Genomic DNA, 15,880 nt, shown 5'->3' with positions numbered 1-15,880 from the left:
TCTAGGGTCACAGGGCTTAACAGCTGATTGTGTTGGCAAAACTGCATGTAAGTGAGCAAACTAAATCAGGAAAGGACAATTAATGTTAGGCAATAGACTTTGTGACCTAGGGAGGATAATAGCTAATACTCTAGTATTTGCAGGTTTTAGCATTAAATTACATGACCAGATTAAATTGTTGAAAGTATGTAAAGCAACTTAATTCACTGTCAAACACCAAATGTCACAAGCCATAACCACAGCATCACAGAAAGTTTAGTTTCTCGTGTTAAACACGACAGCATTAAGTAACTGACTAGCAGGTTTACCTGCACTTCATTTGGACAGATAGATATTAAAATCTCCCTTTGTATCAGAATCTAGTGTCAAACCATTTCCTTGCCACCAAAAGCTGTGAGTTGTTAACTAAATGGCTAAATGACAATGTCTGTTACTAATCGCTTATTGAATAATGAAACTGACACAACTGATAAAAGGTTTCAATCCTGGGGGAAAATGATTTATAGTATTTCACTCTACTGGCACTGTTATTTGTATGACGAATGATTGGACAGACGCCAGTTAATCTCCCTGCACCTCCAACTCAGAGGTGGCAGCTTCTGCCAGAGCATCCAAATAATCAAGAACAGCTAACAATACAGCTATGATGTTGTGAGGGGCTGAAGACTGGTATTTTATCAAGGCTGATCCCCAGATCAATTTATGCAATGGATTTTGGGTGGAAGGAGAGAGTATGGAAAGAAATAGGAATATCATAAAAACTATAAGCTGCAGTTTGCAGCATGTTAGCTAAAAGGCCATGCTCTTCGTAGCAAAGAAATGGAATCATCAATACTAGTAGCGCATTAATGATTTTAGAAAGCTCAGTATAGTTTATAGATTTCCTTGATGGCAACATCAGAAGTGCAGCATCATACTGTCCTGTCAAGGTTGTTTGTTACGTTGTAATGCAATATTACATTCCTTGCCTGTGTGCCACAAATTCCATCTTGCATGTGGAAGAGCAAAAGGATGCAGCTTCCTTTGAAACATGAAGAAGAAATGGAGTTTTATATTTATAAGGAGCAACCTCTTGGTTGATTCTATATGCCCCCAAAATGGTTGAAGTCACTCATTCAGATAAAAGAGCAATGTGCTAAAAGGTGCACCAGCATTATTTATAAACCACCTCAACCTTAAATTTTCAAAAACCTATTTCCTCCTTAAGGAAAAAACAAACAAACGGAAAAGTTTTACTAGTGTTTAGAAAAACAGTGTTCTTCCAAGAAAAAGAAAAGGCAGGATCCTAAACCAGGGTTTACCAACCTTTCTTGACAATTTCAAATTTGAGAGCATTTTGGGGTTGTCAGTAACAAAATGGGCCAATGCTAAACCAAACCATAGGTTGCCCTATTAAACACAAAGAAGCTTATTTTTGAGTAGATATGTATACAATTGTACTGTAAGTTAATTATACAATGAATTCTTAAGGAGTGCTCAGACTTCTGCTCACGTTCAGCAGGAGACATGCCTAAGCCTCTTTGCAAAGTTTTCATATTTTGCAGTTGCCATTTGGGAAGGGGATTAATTACCGTATTTTTCGCTCTATAACACGCACCTGACCATAACACGCACATCGTTTTTAGAGGAGGAAAACAAGGGAAAAAACATTCTGAATGAAACAGTGGATGTATCATTTTTGTGCTTCATGCTGTGGCCACAGACATGTGATCTGATGGTGAATTTGGGGTGACCCAATGCAAAAATCCTGAGAATCCCTGTGGATCCATGCTCTGTAACCACGTTTTTGCACCATTGCAGCCCCAGGCAACAGTGGGTGCGTGATTTTGGGGGGGCAGGCTGTAGCCATGGACATGCTATGTGATCTGATGGTGAATTTGGGGTGACCCAATGCAAAGATCCTGAGGATTCGTGTGGATCCATGCTTTTTAACCACATTTTAAGTGGGGAGGGAAGGAAAAACCCAGAACGGACAAGGAGCACGAGAGGGGTGTGCAGAGAAGCAGCTGGCTAAGAATGCAGGAGAGGGGTATAACGGGAGGGAGGAAAGGAAGGCAAAAGTTTTCCCTCACCTACCCACCCAAGCCAGCCAGCTCTCTCTCTCTCTCTCTCTCTCTCTCTCTCCCCCCCTCCTGCATGTTTTCAGCAGCACGGAGCACAGAGACGACACTCTGCTTTCCCCTCTGCTTGCCTGGAGGGGAGGGGCTTTCCCTGCTCTTTGTTCCGTTTGAGCAAACACAGCAAGGAAACAGAGGTGGGTGGGCAGTAAGACCCTGAGGCAGAATGCAGGAAAGCAGCCACTTCCTCTTTTCAGGTTTCCCTTCTCCAAGACGCGCGATTTGATTTTTGCCTGATTTTTTTTTCCTCCCCTCGCGCCATTTGGCTCCAGGGACCACACATTCGCTCAATAACACGCACAGACATTTCCCCTTCCTTTTTAGGAGAAAAAATCTGCGTGTTATAGAAGGAAAAATACCTAGTATTTGCAGAGTATCTGCTCTCAGACCACTGGAACAGATGCATCCTAGCTGCTAGGAAAAAAGGAAGTGCAAACTATGGAGAGTCCAAGGACTACTAGAAAATCAGACAGAAGCAGGAAAGGTGCACTAAGGGAGAGTGGGGGGAAGAAACAGTAGGGTTGGTTTTGTTTTTTAAAAAGCATTCTTACAGCTCTTACTTCACTCATCAGCTAATAACACGGACAGGTGAGAGCAGCCAGGCGGGCTCATTTCACATAAACTGCTTAGGAGGCTTCCTGCACATTTTGCTTCATAACTTTCTTCTTAGAAGTAGAGGCTTACAGTGGTACCTCAGGTTAAGTACTTAATTCATTCCGGAGGTCCGTACTTAACCTGAAACTGTTCTTAACCTGACGCACCACTTTAGCTAATGGGGCCTCCCGCTGCTGCCGCGCCGCTGGAGCATGATTTCTGTTCTCATCCTGAAGCAAAGTTCTTAACCTGAAGCACTATTTCTGGGTTAGCGGAGTCTGTAACCTGAAGCGTATGTAACCTGAAGCGTATGTAACCTGAGGTACCACTGTACTTTTATTTAAATAATAATAATAATAGAAGCCCGGAGTCTGGGGGCCCTACCCAGGGGTGACAAAGAAGGCTGTGAACAGGCACCAGTTGGTTTAAGAACGGGTTCAATTTAAGAACAGACTTCCAGAACGGATTAAGTTCATAAACCAAGGTACCACTGTACTTCAGTTCAACCTGCTACTGGAAAAAAACCTTGGGATATTTACTTGTAAAATGAACATGGAATACTTTTCAAATTTTGTTTACTTTTACTCAAGTCAAAACTAAAATCAAATAAACATTCTAAATCAGGTCTCAAACAATTTAGCACAGTCACTTTTTTATAGAAACACATGACATTGAATAATGGTTACTCAGCATTCCTATAGCACTTGATTGTTCAAAACACTTCACATACATTCACTTTCTGCAAGGTAGGGGCTTACCAAAGGCCACTTTAGCGAACTGCTCTGTACGAATTGATGCCTGCTCCAATAGTGTGAAATCAGCCATACCACATGACTCTCACAGCACAGACAGATCTTAAGACATTCTGTGCCCAAGTCTCAGAAATTCTCAAAAGCTTCAAGGGCCTGTAAAAGCCCTTTAAAAAGCTTGGGAGAATAAGTCTTCTAGAGAGATGGAGGAGACCTAGAGAAATATAAAATATAATGTAGAAAAAAACAGAGCCCAAGGGAAAAACATAAAAGTGTATGAAAATAAACACCATTGTGCTCTACTGGTCCTACTTAGGGAACATCTCCTTTCATGGAGTGAAAATAAACAGAGTAAGGCTGTGCCTTTGCTACCTGCGCATCACACCATTTAAGGAAAGATTCATGGAGATCCAAAGAAGCACCACAGATTTCGGAATCAACTGTTGTTTTCAGATGACCTTCAAAATGCAGCCCTGTGTTTTGTCCAGCCACACAATTAATTTGGGAAGGTACTAACACATGAATGATGATGGCAACTCCCCTGCTCCCCAAGAAGTGTTACAGGCAGAACTTGAGAAGTCATTGGTAAAAAACAATGGTAGGCACTTAGCTGTTTCTACTATTAAGCTCCACAAGATAACTGGTAGGTTCGGTACCCTTCTCAAGTGGTGTACCTGATCTTTCAGAGAGATAATCACCTCCTTCAGGTTCACCTGGAGCTCCTACTACTAGTGCTTCTTAGATTCAGTTTCAGTGTATTCATCTTCAACCAGTCTATCGTTCTTAGTTAAGGGATCAAAAGGTACTAACTGATCAGATATAAATTGGATATCAACAGCACTGATAACACTATATTCTATGTATAATAAAAGAGCCCTGGATAGTTGTATCCTCAGCCCTTCCTCAGCATCCAAGTCTGATTACTGGCTAAACAGATTCACTGGAAGGTACTTTTATTTCTTTAAAATATTTGGTGCTAGGCTTCTGTGAGCACTATTACTATATCAAGGAATTTTCATTGATTTTGTTGTGGCCAGCATCAAGGGAAACCCAGCCAGATGGGTGGGGTATAAATAATAAATTATTATTATTATTATTATTATTATTATTATTATTATTATCATCATTATAAGGGCCACAATATTTATATGACCAAAATCTCAAAATATCGGAACGACTCAAAAGCAGTAACATCTGAATCCTATTATTAGAGGATTAGAAAATTAAGAGGTCAGCTCAGCAGATACCAGCAAATCCTTCAGTATATTAAAAATTACAGTTGATTAATTTGTTAAATCTAAAAACTGATGGTCCAAAGTTCAAGTTGTATGTTTGGGAGCAACTGAGAAGAAATATTTTAAATATTACTAAACATTACACCATTAAATATAAATTAGATAGAAACAAGGGAAGGCTAAAAAATTGACTAGGAGTTCAGATACTCTAAATGGCTAATATGTCCATTTTTCACCTGAAGCCCTCTCCAATGCAGTTTTGCTATTAAGCAAAACCTAAAGAAAGGTAATCAATTCTAACTAAAAAGCACTTATCCTGGAATGACTACGCATAAGGCACTTCAAACCGCTGGCTGGCTGCCAAAACCCAGACAACCGCTATCAATGTTTCTGACTATCACAAGAGCACAAGGGGCCATGCATAATTGACTAGAAGATGGGCTAAAACTGTGCCCAATCAGTATGTGATCAAAAACGCGTGGAATATTCAGCGCCACTTGATTACATGGAGGCACGTCCTTTCACTCTCCTCATGAAATCTCTTCAAGGTCCAGAGTACTGTAATAAGATCATTACTGTCAAGCGGTACGAATCGCAGGCAATGAGTCTTGGGATAGGAAGTCATACTTCACAAGCTTCTCTGGTCCCCCTTTTTTTTTATTTTACTGCGTATTGAGGCAGCAAGGCGATGAGGTGACAGATAATGATCACATCACTGTGTGGCAACTAAAAAGGCACTTTTAAGAAAAAACAGAAATCATCTTAAATCATCTTAAGAGAAACTCAATTTCATTTTGCTTGCTTTCTTAAAAATTAAACAGAATTAAGTTGTGCTCAGTATTTTTATCATCTGATTTTTTGCCATTAAATTAATCATCTGATAAGCTTTGCTATATGAAAACCTATTAACTCACAGGCAAAAGGCCAATTTTCTACTTACAAAGAATCTTTCATTACTTTGGGAAGGGAAGACTAGTAAACTCAAGTTGCCTTTCTACTTAATTCAATTCTTTCATATACGTGCTGAATTTAGCACATAGCTCTTATAAGCAAGCCAGACGTATGGTGGGAAAGGTAGGAGGACTTGCAGTACAGACTAGCTGGCTAGCCAAGGGTCTAAATGCATGACAAAAATAGAAGACTATATAGGAAGTATGTGGGCGACTAATTCTGACAACCAGGAATTTAAAGAAAACTTTATTAGAATCTAACAATATACTTTTTTCTTTCTTTCTTTTTTGCAGAAGACTGAGTGATTGGGAGCTTGAAATAAACATTGGTACGGATTTTCTGAATGTCCCTCTTTACAATAGCACTGACATCAAGACCTATGCTACTTATTTCTCCCTCCACCAAGCTCTTTGCTCAGTAAAGGAAGCTACTATTCCAAGTAGAAGCAGCAAGTACATACAAGCAGTCAGTCCGCTTCAAGATTTTTCCTGGAATTAAGGCACAAGAATATCAGAACTATTTTTAGGTACTCAACAAAAATAATGGAACACGCTCCATTGGAAGGTGGTGGACTCTCCTTCATTGAAAGCTTTGAAGTTAGCCGTCTGTCATGTGGAGATTCCTGTACTGCAGGAGTTAGGCTAGATGGCCCTTGGGGTACCTTCCAACACACACATACGTTTTCTACAACTCCAAATTATGAACTGCATAATGATTTGATTAAGCAAGTTACAAACTAAACATGGACCAGATAAGAAATGCACTATAAAGCCAATTTTCAATAAAAGCAGCACACTGTAATAACAGATTAGAAATTAATAAGCTATATATGCTGTGTGTCACAGTAACTGTTAACTGATGCAAAATGAATAGCTCTTGAAGCAGCTGTTTTGTTTTAGGTAAATAAGAATAACTTTGCACATTTTAAAGGTGTTGCTTGTGAAGGGAGTCTGAATGGATTCTCCTTCACAAAGTAGCTCCACAAATTAAAGCTGAAATAGACCTAAAAAAGCATGTGAAGTGAATCCAAAGGCAGTCTGTGCACTGTGGGAAGCAGCAGCTCTGATGTGGCAGAAATGGGAGGGTGGGATGCCTTGTGTCTCCACGGTCAGCCACCAGGCTGAAGGCACTGTGGTGCAGATACCACTCCTGACACCAGACTGAATTGTGGCACAGATCATCCAGCTCTGCTGATGTACAAGTGACTTGATGCACTGTGAAGTTTGAATGGGATGGCTGCATGGAGACAGCTTCTGAGGCAAGACCACTGTGAATTCTGCCTATGAAGGAAATGGATTTATTGTATGTGTGCAAAACAAAAGAAATTCCCAGTAATACCTTGTGCACCTAACTGCTTTCAAAACTTAAACTCAAGGGTAGTTTATCTGATGGTAACAAATGATAAATCAAAGGAGTGGGGGTGGGAACCTTGCTACTGCAATATAAATCAGTTTCAGATGCAACACATTTCCAGAATTCTACACCCGATAGGTAATAAGCAAACAGATAAAACACCTTGAACAACCACTCAAAAACACCCTGAATGAAGCCTCTGCAATATTCTTAACTGCCATATCCTAACAACTAGATGGGGTATCATTACTGCAGTCTTTGAAAACCTGTGGTGCTTTCTTACAGCACCAGTAATGCAATGCCAGCACCACTAATGCAATGCCAGCAGGCTACCTGTATCCAAGAGAACAAGAGAGTTAAGCTTTATTCTATAGTTTCCTGCTTCAGGCTTGCTAGCTATGCAAGTGTGAGCAATATAAATCACTTCATTCCAGTACAGTACTTGCCCTTCCAAGAATCTGCTTTCCTGTTGGCTACCACGATATTCTTCCTTCCTACTGGGAAGGAGGTGTTACTTGCATCCTCTCCTGACCCTGAAGTTAACAAGAATTGAAAGACCAGAAGAAAGCTTTCAACTTGTTTAGTCTGCAATGAAGTGGGTTAAAACAATAGATGAGTTTCTCTTCCCTTGTCTTCCACTCCTCAGCATCAACATAGCGGCCTTTCAACAGCAATCCTTTTATGTCAGATAGGCTGTGACAACCGGCACTGACAGTTTCCCAACTAGTGACCTTTGTGCCTTGCTTAAAGGTGAAACTCTGTGGATTCAGTTTTGGTTTTATGAATTTCTACCCCTCTGTTTCCAAGGAGTACTATGATAGGCCACTTTTATATCTCCTAAAAGACGGTAAATGAAATGTTTAGTTACAGGAGTTGGTCTGCGGGTCATTCCCACAACTTAAAGAATAACCCTAGGTTTAACATTGTGGTTAAACCCCTGTTTTGGATGTAATGCTAAGCCAAGGATCATGACTTGGTGTTCCTGACCCTGCTCAGGGAGGAGCAAAGCGGGAGCTATCTGTGCATTCATGATAAACCATTATAAACACTACTGTTGTGTGAGTACAAACTCTTTTTGTTGTTCTGTATGCTTGTTGCTTTATTCCTCTTCAGCAAAAGTATTAGTTGCAGCAAATGAATTCTGGACATGGCCCAGGAGGAAGGAGTGGAATCATTGCATAACAGTGCCCCCAGCTCCTCTAGAGGGTCCAGAAGGATGTCATGGTCAGTAGTGTTAAAGGCCGCTGAAAGATCCAGCAGAACTAATAAACAGCTTTCACCTTTGTCTCTAGCCTGCCAGAGTTCATTGACCAGCGCAACCAAAGCAGTTTCAGTCCCATGATGAGGCCTGAATCCCAACTGGAAGGGATCCAAATGGTCTGCATCCTCCAGGCGTGCCTGGAGTTGTTCAGCAACCACCCGCTCAGTCATCTTGCCCGAGAATGGAAGATTTGAGACTGAGCGATAGTTGGCCGTATTGGCTGGGTCCAAAGATGTTTTTTTAAGAAGTGGTTTAATAACTGCCTCTTTCAGCAGGTCACCACCCCACAGAGCCCATCGCCCAGCCCTTCCTGGCTTGCTTTTATGAGCCAGGATGGGCAAGGATCAAGGAGTCAGGTGGTCAGTTTCACTTGTCCATGGGGCCTGTCCACATCCTCGGAGGTTAACAGATTAGAACTGATCCCATGCAACTTGACCAGACAGGACTCGACTCTAGCACTCTCCCACCCCAGCTCTGCTTCCACGGTGGAGTCTATGTCTTTATGAATCTCAGAGACTTTATGTGAAAAAAACTTTGCAAAATCATTGCAGGTGATCTTGGGGCCCCGATGGCAAAGGTGGTTCCATTAAGCTTGCGAATCACCTGAAAGAGTCTCTTGCTGCTGTTTTTCTGCAGATGCAATAGAGGCAATGAGGAAAGAATGACTGGCTTATCTGAAGTGTAGATTTATGAATAAGGGATACTGGGGACAGCAGATTTGGCATTTCCTCAGGCAGGAGCAAAGTCTTGTGGGAGACAGGCACATCGTCCTCAGTTTTTCGGATTCACCAAGCAGTAATGTTCACCGAAGCACCTGAATAAGAATAGCAGCCTGCCTCCTGGCTCATAAATCAATAAAATAGAAGCAACAAAGTCAATAGCACCCCTTTTAAAGGAAAAAAAATGAGTGCGACTGCAAACCATCATAGGGAGGGTTCCACTGTCCCCAGAATCCCCAATTCATAAATCTACACTTCAGGTAAGCCAATCATTCTATTTATTTCATGGGATGCTGGGAACAGTGGATTGAGACATACCACAGCACTTCCCAGTAACTGGGTGGCTCCACACTGCTGACACACTGATTACAAAACTTGGTGAACACTGTATGCCCAAAAGCCATCTCCGTTGAAGACATTAGGTCTAATTTATAACGCCTAGTGAAAATGGAAGGAGACGACCAAGTGGCTGCCCTACAAATCTCTATTAAAGGGGCATTAGCCATAAAGGCAGCAGAAATGGAGGCTGACCTAGTGGAATGAGTGGAATTATGAGATGGTTGGGGCAATTTCATAGTATCATAAGCTAAGGAAATGCACACCCTAATCCATCTAGCTACGGTAGCTGAAGTGACCCAATCCTTCTAAGAGGAAGGATGAAAGATACAAACAAAGAATTCCTCTTTCTAATGACTTGAGTCTGGTGTATATACACTTTTAATGCTCTGTGGACATCCAAGGAGTGCAAGCCTTTCCCAATGGATGTTTTGGATCAGGACAAGAGCCAGGAGTTAGTTCCTGTTGAATGTGGAATTTTGTAAGAACTTTTGGTAGAAAGGAGGGATCTGTACACAAGACCACCTTATCCCTATGGAAGAGGCATAAATGCTTGCTACAGACAAGGCTGACAGTTATAAAACCCTTCTCACTGAAGTTATCACAACCACAAATAGGACTTTAAAGAAAGGTTATTTAATGAGATTTGGCATAGCGGTTCAAATGGAGGCCATTGTAGCGCCGACAGAACAGAATTGTAAGTTCCATGGCGAAAACAATGAGCTACCGGAGGATGCTGTAACGCAGTTCCTTCAAGGAAACTTTTGATTAGCAGGTTTTGTGACAACGAAGCACAACCAGCAGAACCTAAAATCAAAGAAATGGTGGAAATGGGATGTTTTAAATCATTTGGTCAAAGGCCATTTATCAGACCATGTTGGAGCCAAGAAACTGGATTGGGAATTGGTAGGTTTTGGAGCCATTCCCAATGTAGGGGGAGGCGGGGCACACTGAGGCAAGGGGCACATTGATACATCAACAATATTTCAATATCCTGAAATGTTATTGGTGTTGTGACATCACTAAAACGTGTCTATACATGTGTGAGTATGACAGTTGTGACTGCACTGCCCGCCAGTTTGCTGTTGGCGTTTGACGAGAGTAGGTGTGCTTTTCGCTCGGCCAACTAAAAAATTATGTGAAATGTAAAAGTTTTCCAATGCTGTTTTATGTCATTTAGTTAAGATTTAAAAGTACCAAAGGTAAGTTATCCCACTTAGTAATCAGGATTACATGTGATTTCTAAATAAGTTCAGTGCTTTTATTAATAACTGTTAAGTTTTTTGAAAATGTCTGTTGGGGCACTTTGATACACTAATACATGGGGCACATAGATACGTATAAAAGTGCCCCACTAATGTACAATAGTGCCCCAATATACAAGTTTGCATGAAATCTCAAAACTGATTTCCTACTCAGGAAATTTGAAAAGAAAAAACTGTTGTTTACTACGTGGCCAAAGTCATTTCTAAATATAATACAGTGGTACCTGGGGTTACATATGCTTCAGGTTACATACGCTTCAGGTTACAGACTCCGCTAACCCAGAAATAGTGCTTCAGGTTAAGAACTTTGCTTCAGGATGAGAACAGAAATTGTGCAGTGGCAGCGCGGCGGCAGCAGGAGGCCCCATTAGCTAAAGTGGTGCTTCAGGTTAAGAACAGTTTCAGGTTAAGTATGGACCTCCGGAATGAATTAAGTAGTTAACCTGAGGTACCACTGTATGATCAAGTGTCACATCTCAGGAAAAAAACAGGATCTTGTATGTTTGTCTTCCCCATTGTAGAAGCTAAGGCAAGCGCTGATTTCAAGGATGTTGTTTTGCAGTTGCCAAAACCAAATTTCTCAAAGGGCACATCTCGAACGCCATCTCTTTATACTTTTTCTTTTGACTTCAGTGGATATGATGAGCAATGGAAGTTAAATGTTAAGTAATTATCTTATTTTTTATAAGCATTTTGTTAAATTACTATTTTTTGTCTACCTAATGTGAGTTCTTATACTTTTTAAAAGTTTTTCCAAAGTTTTTTTTTAAAATGTATAGGTGTTTGAGGAAAGAGTAATGTAAGTTTTTATGTTTTGTTAAGAAACCCTGCCATAAATTCTATGATATGTGTGAAACACTGTTAGTTTCGATACGTAATTTAGATTTTAAATAACAAATTGTAAGGCTGATTATGATCTCCCACAATAATTTTTTTCCATTAATTTTTTTGTAAATAATTACCATTCTCATACAATTTATGCTTTATATCAAAGTACCCCATCCAGTGTATCAAATAAATGAAATTAATGAAATTGTTCTGAACGCAGCCACACAGGGCAAACTGAGTAGCATTCACTTCCAATGCCACAAAAGTGGACTATGGAAAGAGGCACAAAAATACGTCTCTCCAATGCCGACACAAGCAGACTAGGAGGAAACAGACTGCAAGCCGCAGACTAGTAAGTGTAAATAATAATAAACAACTGAACCACTCCTTAACTAGGAGGTTCAGAAGCAGTCTACCAGTGCCTGCTCACTCCGTCGCTGCGACTGCGAACCAGGAGGAGAATATACTGCTGAGGAATAATAACCCCAGCTCCTTCTGCCGTACCATGGACCAGGAGAGCAGTCAATATGAAGCCTTATGAAGCCTGAAATGATACAGGAAATAAAGGCTAAAGACTGTAGAAATCACCCAAAAAATGAGGTGGTGATATGGAGCCAGCGGCTACTGAAAGTGAGCTGCGGTTGTGAAAAGCCTCGGGTAGAATCTCCCTCCATTTATCTTTAAATCTGATCAATAAACTGGCGCGTGGCAAAACGAAGCCACAGCGTGAAAAAAAAGAGAATATTTAGCGACTCTGTAAGAGAGCAATATACAGGGATGCTCTGCAAGAGAGTAAACTAAATAAACTAAAAACAAGAAGAACTAAGGTTGCTAAGGCAAACAAACGGGTGGACAAAATATTTTTTGGAATACACACACACACACACATTTGTAAGACTCAAAGTAAGTTGCTATAACTAAGGAAAACTAGGGGAAATAAAGCAACAATAAAATGAGATCAAAAACTGAAAACTTATCAATCTGCTGAGTGAGGCAGGAGAAAAAACTGCGGAGGATGTGCCTGCCTCTCACAAGCCTTTGCTCCTGCCTGAGGTCATGTGCAAGGAAGTACCCAATCCACTGTTGCCAGCATCCCATGAAATAAATGGTCCTCTTTGCCGTCACTATCGCCACATGGTAGGCTTGACGTTGAGCTCTTACCCGTGTCTGGGCCGATTCAGAATGAGTTTGAGAGAGACGAATGCAGTTACAGTGGTGCCCCGCAAGACGAATGCCTCGCAAGACGGAAAACCCGCTAGACGAAAGGGTTTTCCGTTTTGGAGGCGCTTCGCAAAACGAATTTCCTATGGGCCTGCTTCGCAAGACGAAAATGTCTTGCGAGTTTCTGCGGGTTTTTTCCCCTCCCCCCCTTTCTAAGCTGCTAAGACGCTTATCCGCTAAAAGCCGCTAAGCCGCTAATAGCGCTAATCCGCTAAGCCGTCAATGGGCTTGCTTCGCAAGACGAAAAAACCGCTAGACGAAGAGAATCGCGGAACGGATTCTTTTCGTCTTGCGAGGCACCACTGTATTTTGTTCCTCTTCTGGTTTTGCTACTTCTATTGTCCTTTGAGCTAAGCCAGGGGTTAGTTCAGTGTTATGTCTGAGCATATTTTACATACAAAACTAGAACAACCTAGTGAAGGATCCCGCTCCACAAACTCGAGGGAGGCCCACCTGACAAGAGCGACAAAACATCAAGCTAGTAGAAAAGTCAAGCAGTCTTGACTACTAACTGGTAAGTAATACCCATTGAAGCATCAGTGTAAGACTGATAAAAGCACAGTGTGCTAGGAGCTAAATGCTATGATAATTTATAGCTCAGGAGTTAAATCCTAGAGATTATAAAATGGTAGAAACCTGGTTTTCGGTTCTCCCTTATCAAGAAAGTTTCAAGAAACCTAGAAATCCCAACTTTAGAGAAATGGTAAAAGAAAAGCCTACTAATATATTGTTGTTTAGTTGATTAGCTAGTTAGGGATAATAAAAAGGACAACTTAGATTCTGGATCATGCTCAGTGCATATGCTTTCCTATGTTAAAACTGTTGAGAGGATATTTTAAGTGGAAAAATACTTGGCCAAATGTTAAGCTTTCAGTTCAGTTTAAAATTAATTGAAGACTAGTTCAGTTTATCACAGCTAGAGTTTTAAGTTACAACTTAAAACCTCAGGGTAACTTGCACTTTTAAAAACCTCAATATTTCCCCTCAATTTCTTTATTCCACCAAGGGTTGTAGGTTTTTTTAAAGGTGAAAAATTGACATAGCTGAAAGTTTCAGTATTTGATTTAAATACAAATAAGTTATAATTCTTTAAAAATAAAAAAGAATTTTCCACAAGAAAGAAGGAAGGAATTTTCACGGGGAGTTATTACCCAGTTAACTCAACACCCACCGCCTATTCCCAAAGTGCTATACTGATCTAAATCCAGTCACCTTTCAAATTCCAACTCTTTGGAATCTGAGCCAAACTGCCTGATCTCATTGCCTGCATTAGCAGCTAGGGAAAGCTAGCAAGGCATATACATATGGAACTGCACAGCAATGAAGCAGGTGACAAAATATTAAGCTATTAGGCAAGTTAAGCAATTGTGTAAGTTAAGGCCTTTGATCTAGCAAATACCAAGCTCATAAGTACATTAACTCCATAAATTACAAATAGACATATGCAAAAGTCAGCAAGGGAGTGAGGGCATTCCAGTGCGTTGCACCGATTGTTGCAGGTATGGCCATCTGCCTGCTGAACAGAAACGACATTGTGCAATGAGCTCCTGGTCCTCAGAACATTGTCAAGCTTAGACAAATGGGATGGAATCGACTTAAGTCAAGATGGAAGCAGACTGTTGCCACTTTTAGCATTAAAAGGGGGGCTGAGCAGTTTTAAAACCAATTCCTGAGGGAAAGCTGACAGGAGCTGAGGAGGGTCCAGTTTAAAATCAATCTTCCTCCAAAGATGAAAGAAGGTAAAAAAAATGTATGCTTGTTTAAATGGGAGAAGTAGGTATTGAGAATGCAGGGACACATACTAGCAATTTATAGAGAATCCAAAGCACCGTAGACTAAAAAACAAGTGCCAAAGACATTTGGAGAGCTACACTAATGTTTAGATACTATTGCTAGAAGCCCCCAAATCAATTTGGGGAACTGAAGTGCTTGGTCTTAGAGGACCACACAGATATAGTGCATATAATGGAAACCTGCTGGAATGAAGGGAACCAATGGGACACAGTTATCTCTGGATACAAACTCCATAGGAAGGACGGAGAAGGGTTTACTGGAGGTAGTGTTGCTCATAAAGTCCATAAGCCTAATGAATGAAATTAAATGGAAGAAATACCAAAAGGGGCTGACTCCTCCACGGAATTATTGCTGGTGGCGATACCAGGCGCCAAGAGTTATTTAATACTGTGAATCCCCCAGACCAAAATGTTCAGGATGATATTGAGATGGACAATGAAATCAAAGAGGCATCCAAAAGAACAATTGTAGCAATAGGTGACTTCAATTACCCTCACGCAGACAGGTGTGTGCTCAAAATACCAGAAAGAGGAAACTTTTCTAGATATCCTAAATGACTGTGTGAGAGAACAGTTGCTCACAGAACTGACCCACTTCTAGAGACACTCTTAAGTTACCCAAGAAAGCTGTTCCCATCAACATAAATCAAGACACAAGCAATTTCTTGACTAATTTGTTGGATAAAGTTAGCTTGCAGTAACATGAATAAAACTCACAGGAAAACATAAAAACAAAAATTACTTAACAGGAAAAATATGGCATGACACAAAAGTATTTCTTGGAATAAAATCACGAGATTTCAACATAATCCTGCTCTCAGTTGTTAGGGGGTAAAGTAGGTGTAGGACTGCAGATGAAACTGGTCAACTACATTTACAAGATGGTCAGTCTCTAAAAAATGGTAGGAAAGATTTACTTTTTACTATCATTAAGACATTATAGCAAGCTAGCAGTAAACACCCCCCCTCCAAAGAAACCCCAAACCTAAGTCCAAGCCCACATGAAAACTACTTCAGATGTGTCAAAACAGAGTGTTTGTAGCTCATGAAAATATAAAATAGATACCTTCGGCACTGCCTGAGATACCATCAGCTTTAAAATTGCTTGTGCTTTTCTTCCTGCGATGTTTTTTTCTATTTGCATGAGGAGAAGGAGGAGGGTCCGGCTTAGTACTTGTGGTGCTAGATATACTTGGACTGGAGCACACAGAATCTCCCAAGCCGGTATCTGTAAATCAGAACAGGGAACAAAAATAAAACATGAGGTAAGGTACATTTCTCTTTCTCAACAAAAAGCAGAAACCAAGCATTTGTATATTTGATTTTTTTTTAAAAAAAAAACACCCTGATTACAGCCAGTTTTAAAAAAAAAATCAAATTTTTCACTCAAAACTTCTTAATGTTCAGAAGATGACACTGAGATAGCTCAGTCGGGAGACCAGGAGACTCTCAGGGTTG

At 40.6% G+C, this 15,880-nt stretch overlaps 1 protein-coding gene across 4 annotated transcripts in view; it reads right to left on the bottom strand.

The window, feature by feature from the left end:
• The window catches only part of AGAP1 (ArfGAP with GTPase domain, ankyrin repeat and PH domain 1), a 334,103-nt gene that overhangs the window by 79,829 nt on the left and 238,394 nt on the right, over positions 1-15,880 (bottom strand). For all 4 annotated transcript variants that reach the window (XM_079976700.1, XM_079976701.1, XM_079976698.1 and 1 more), the window contains exon 13: positions 15,489-15,650. In XM_079976700.1, coding sequence (XP_079832826.1) covers positions 15,489-15,650 — 162 coding nt within the window. The remainder of the gene's footprint in view (positions 1-15,488; positions 15,651-15,880) is intronic.

The sequence above is a fragment of the Podarcis cretensis genome (genome assembly GCF_951804945.1).
Source record: "Podarcis cretensis genome assembly, chromosome: 1".
Taxonomy (NCBI): domain Eukaryota; kingdom Metazoa; phylum Chordata; class Lepidosauria; order Squamata; family Lacertidae; genus Podarcis; species Podarcis cretensis.
Note: the sequence above shows the minus strand (reverse complement) of the source record. Positions and strands in the feature narration are given on the sequence as shown.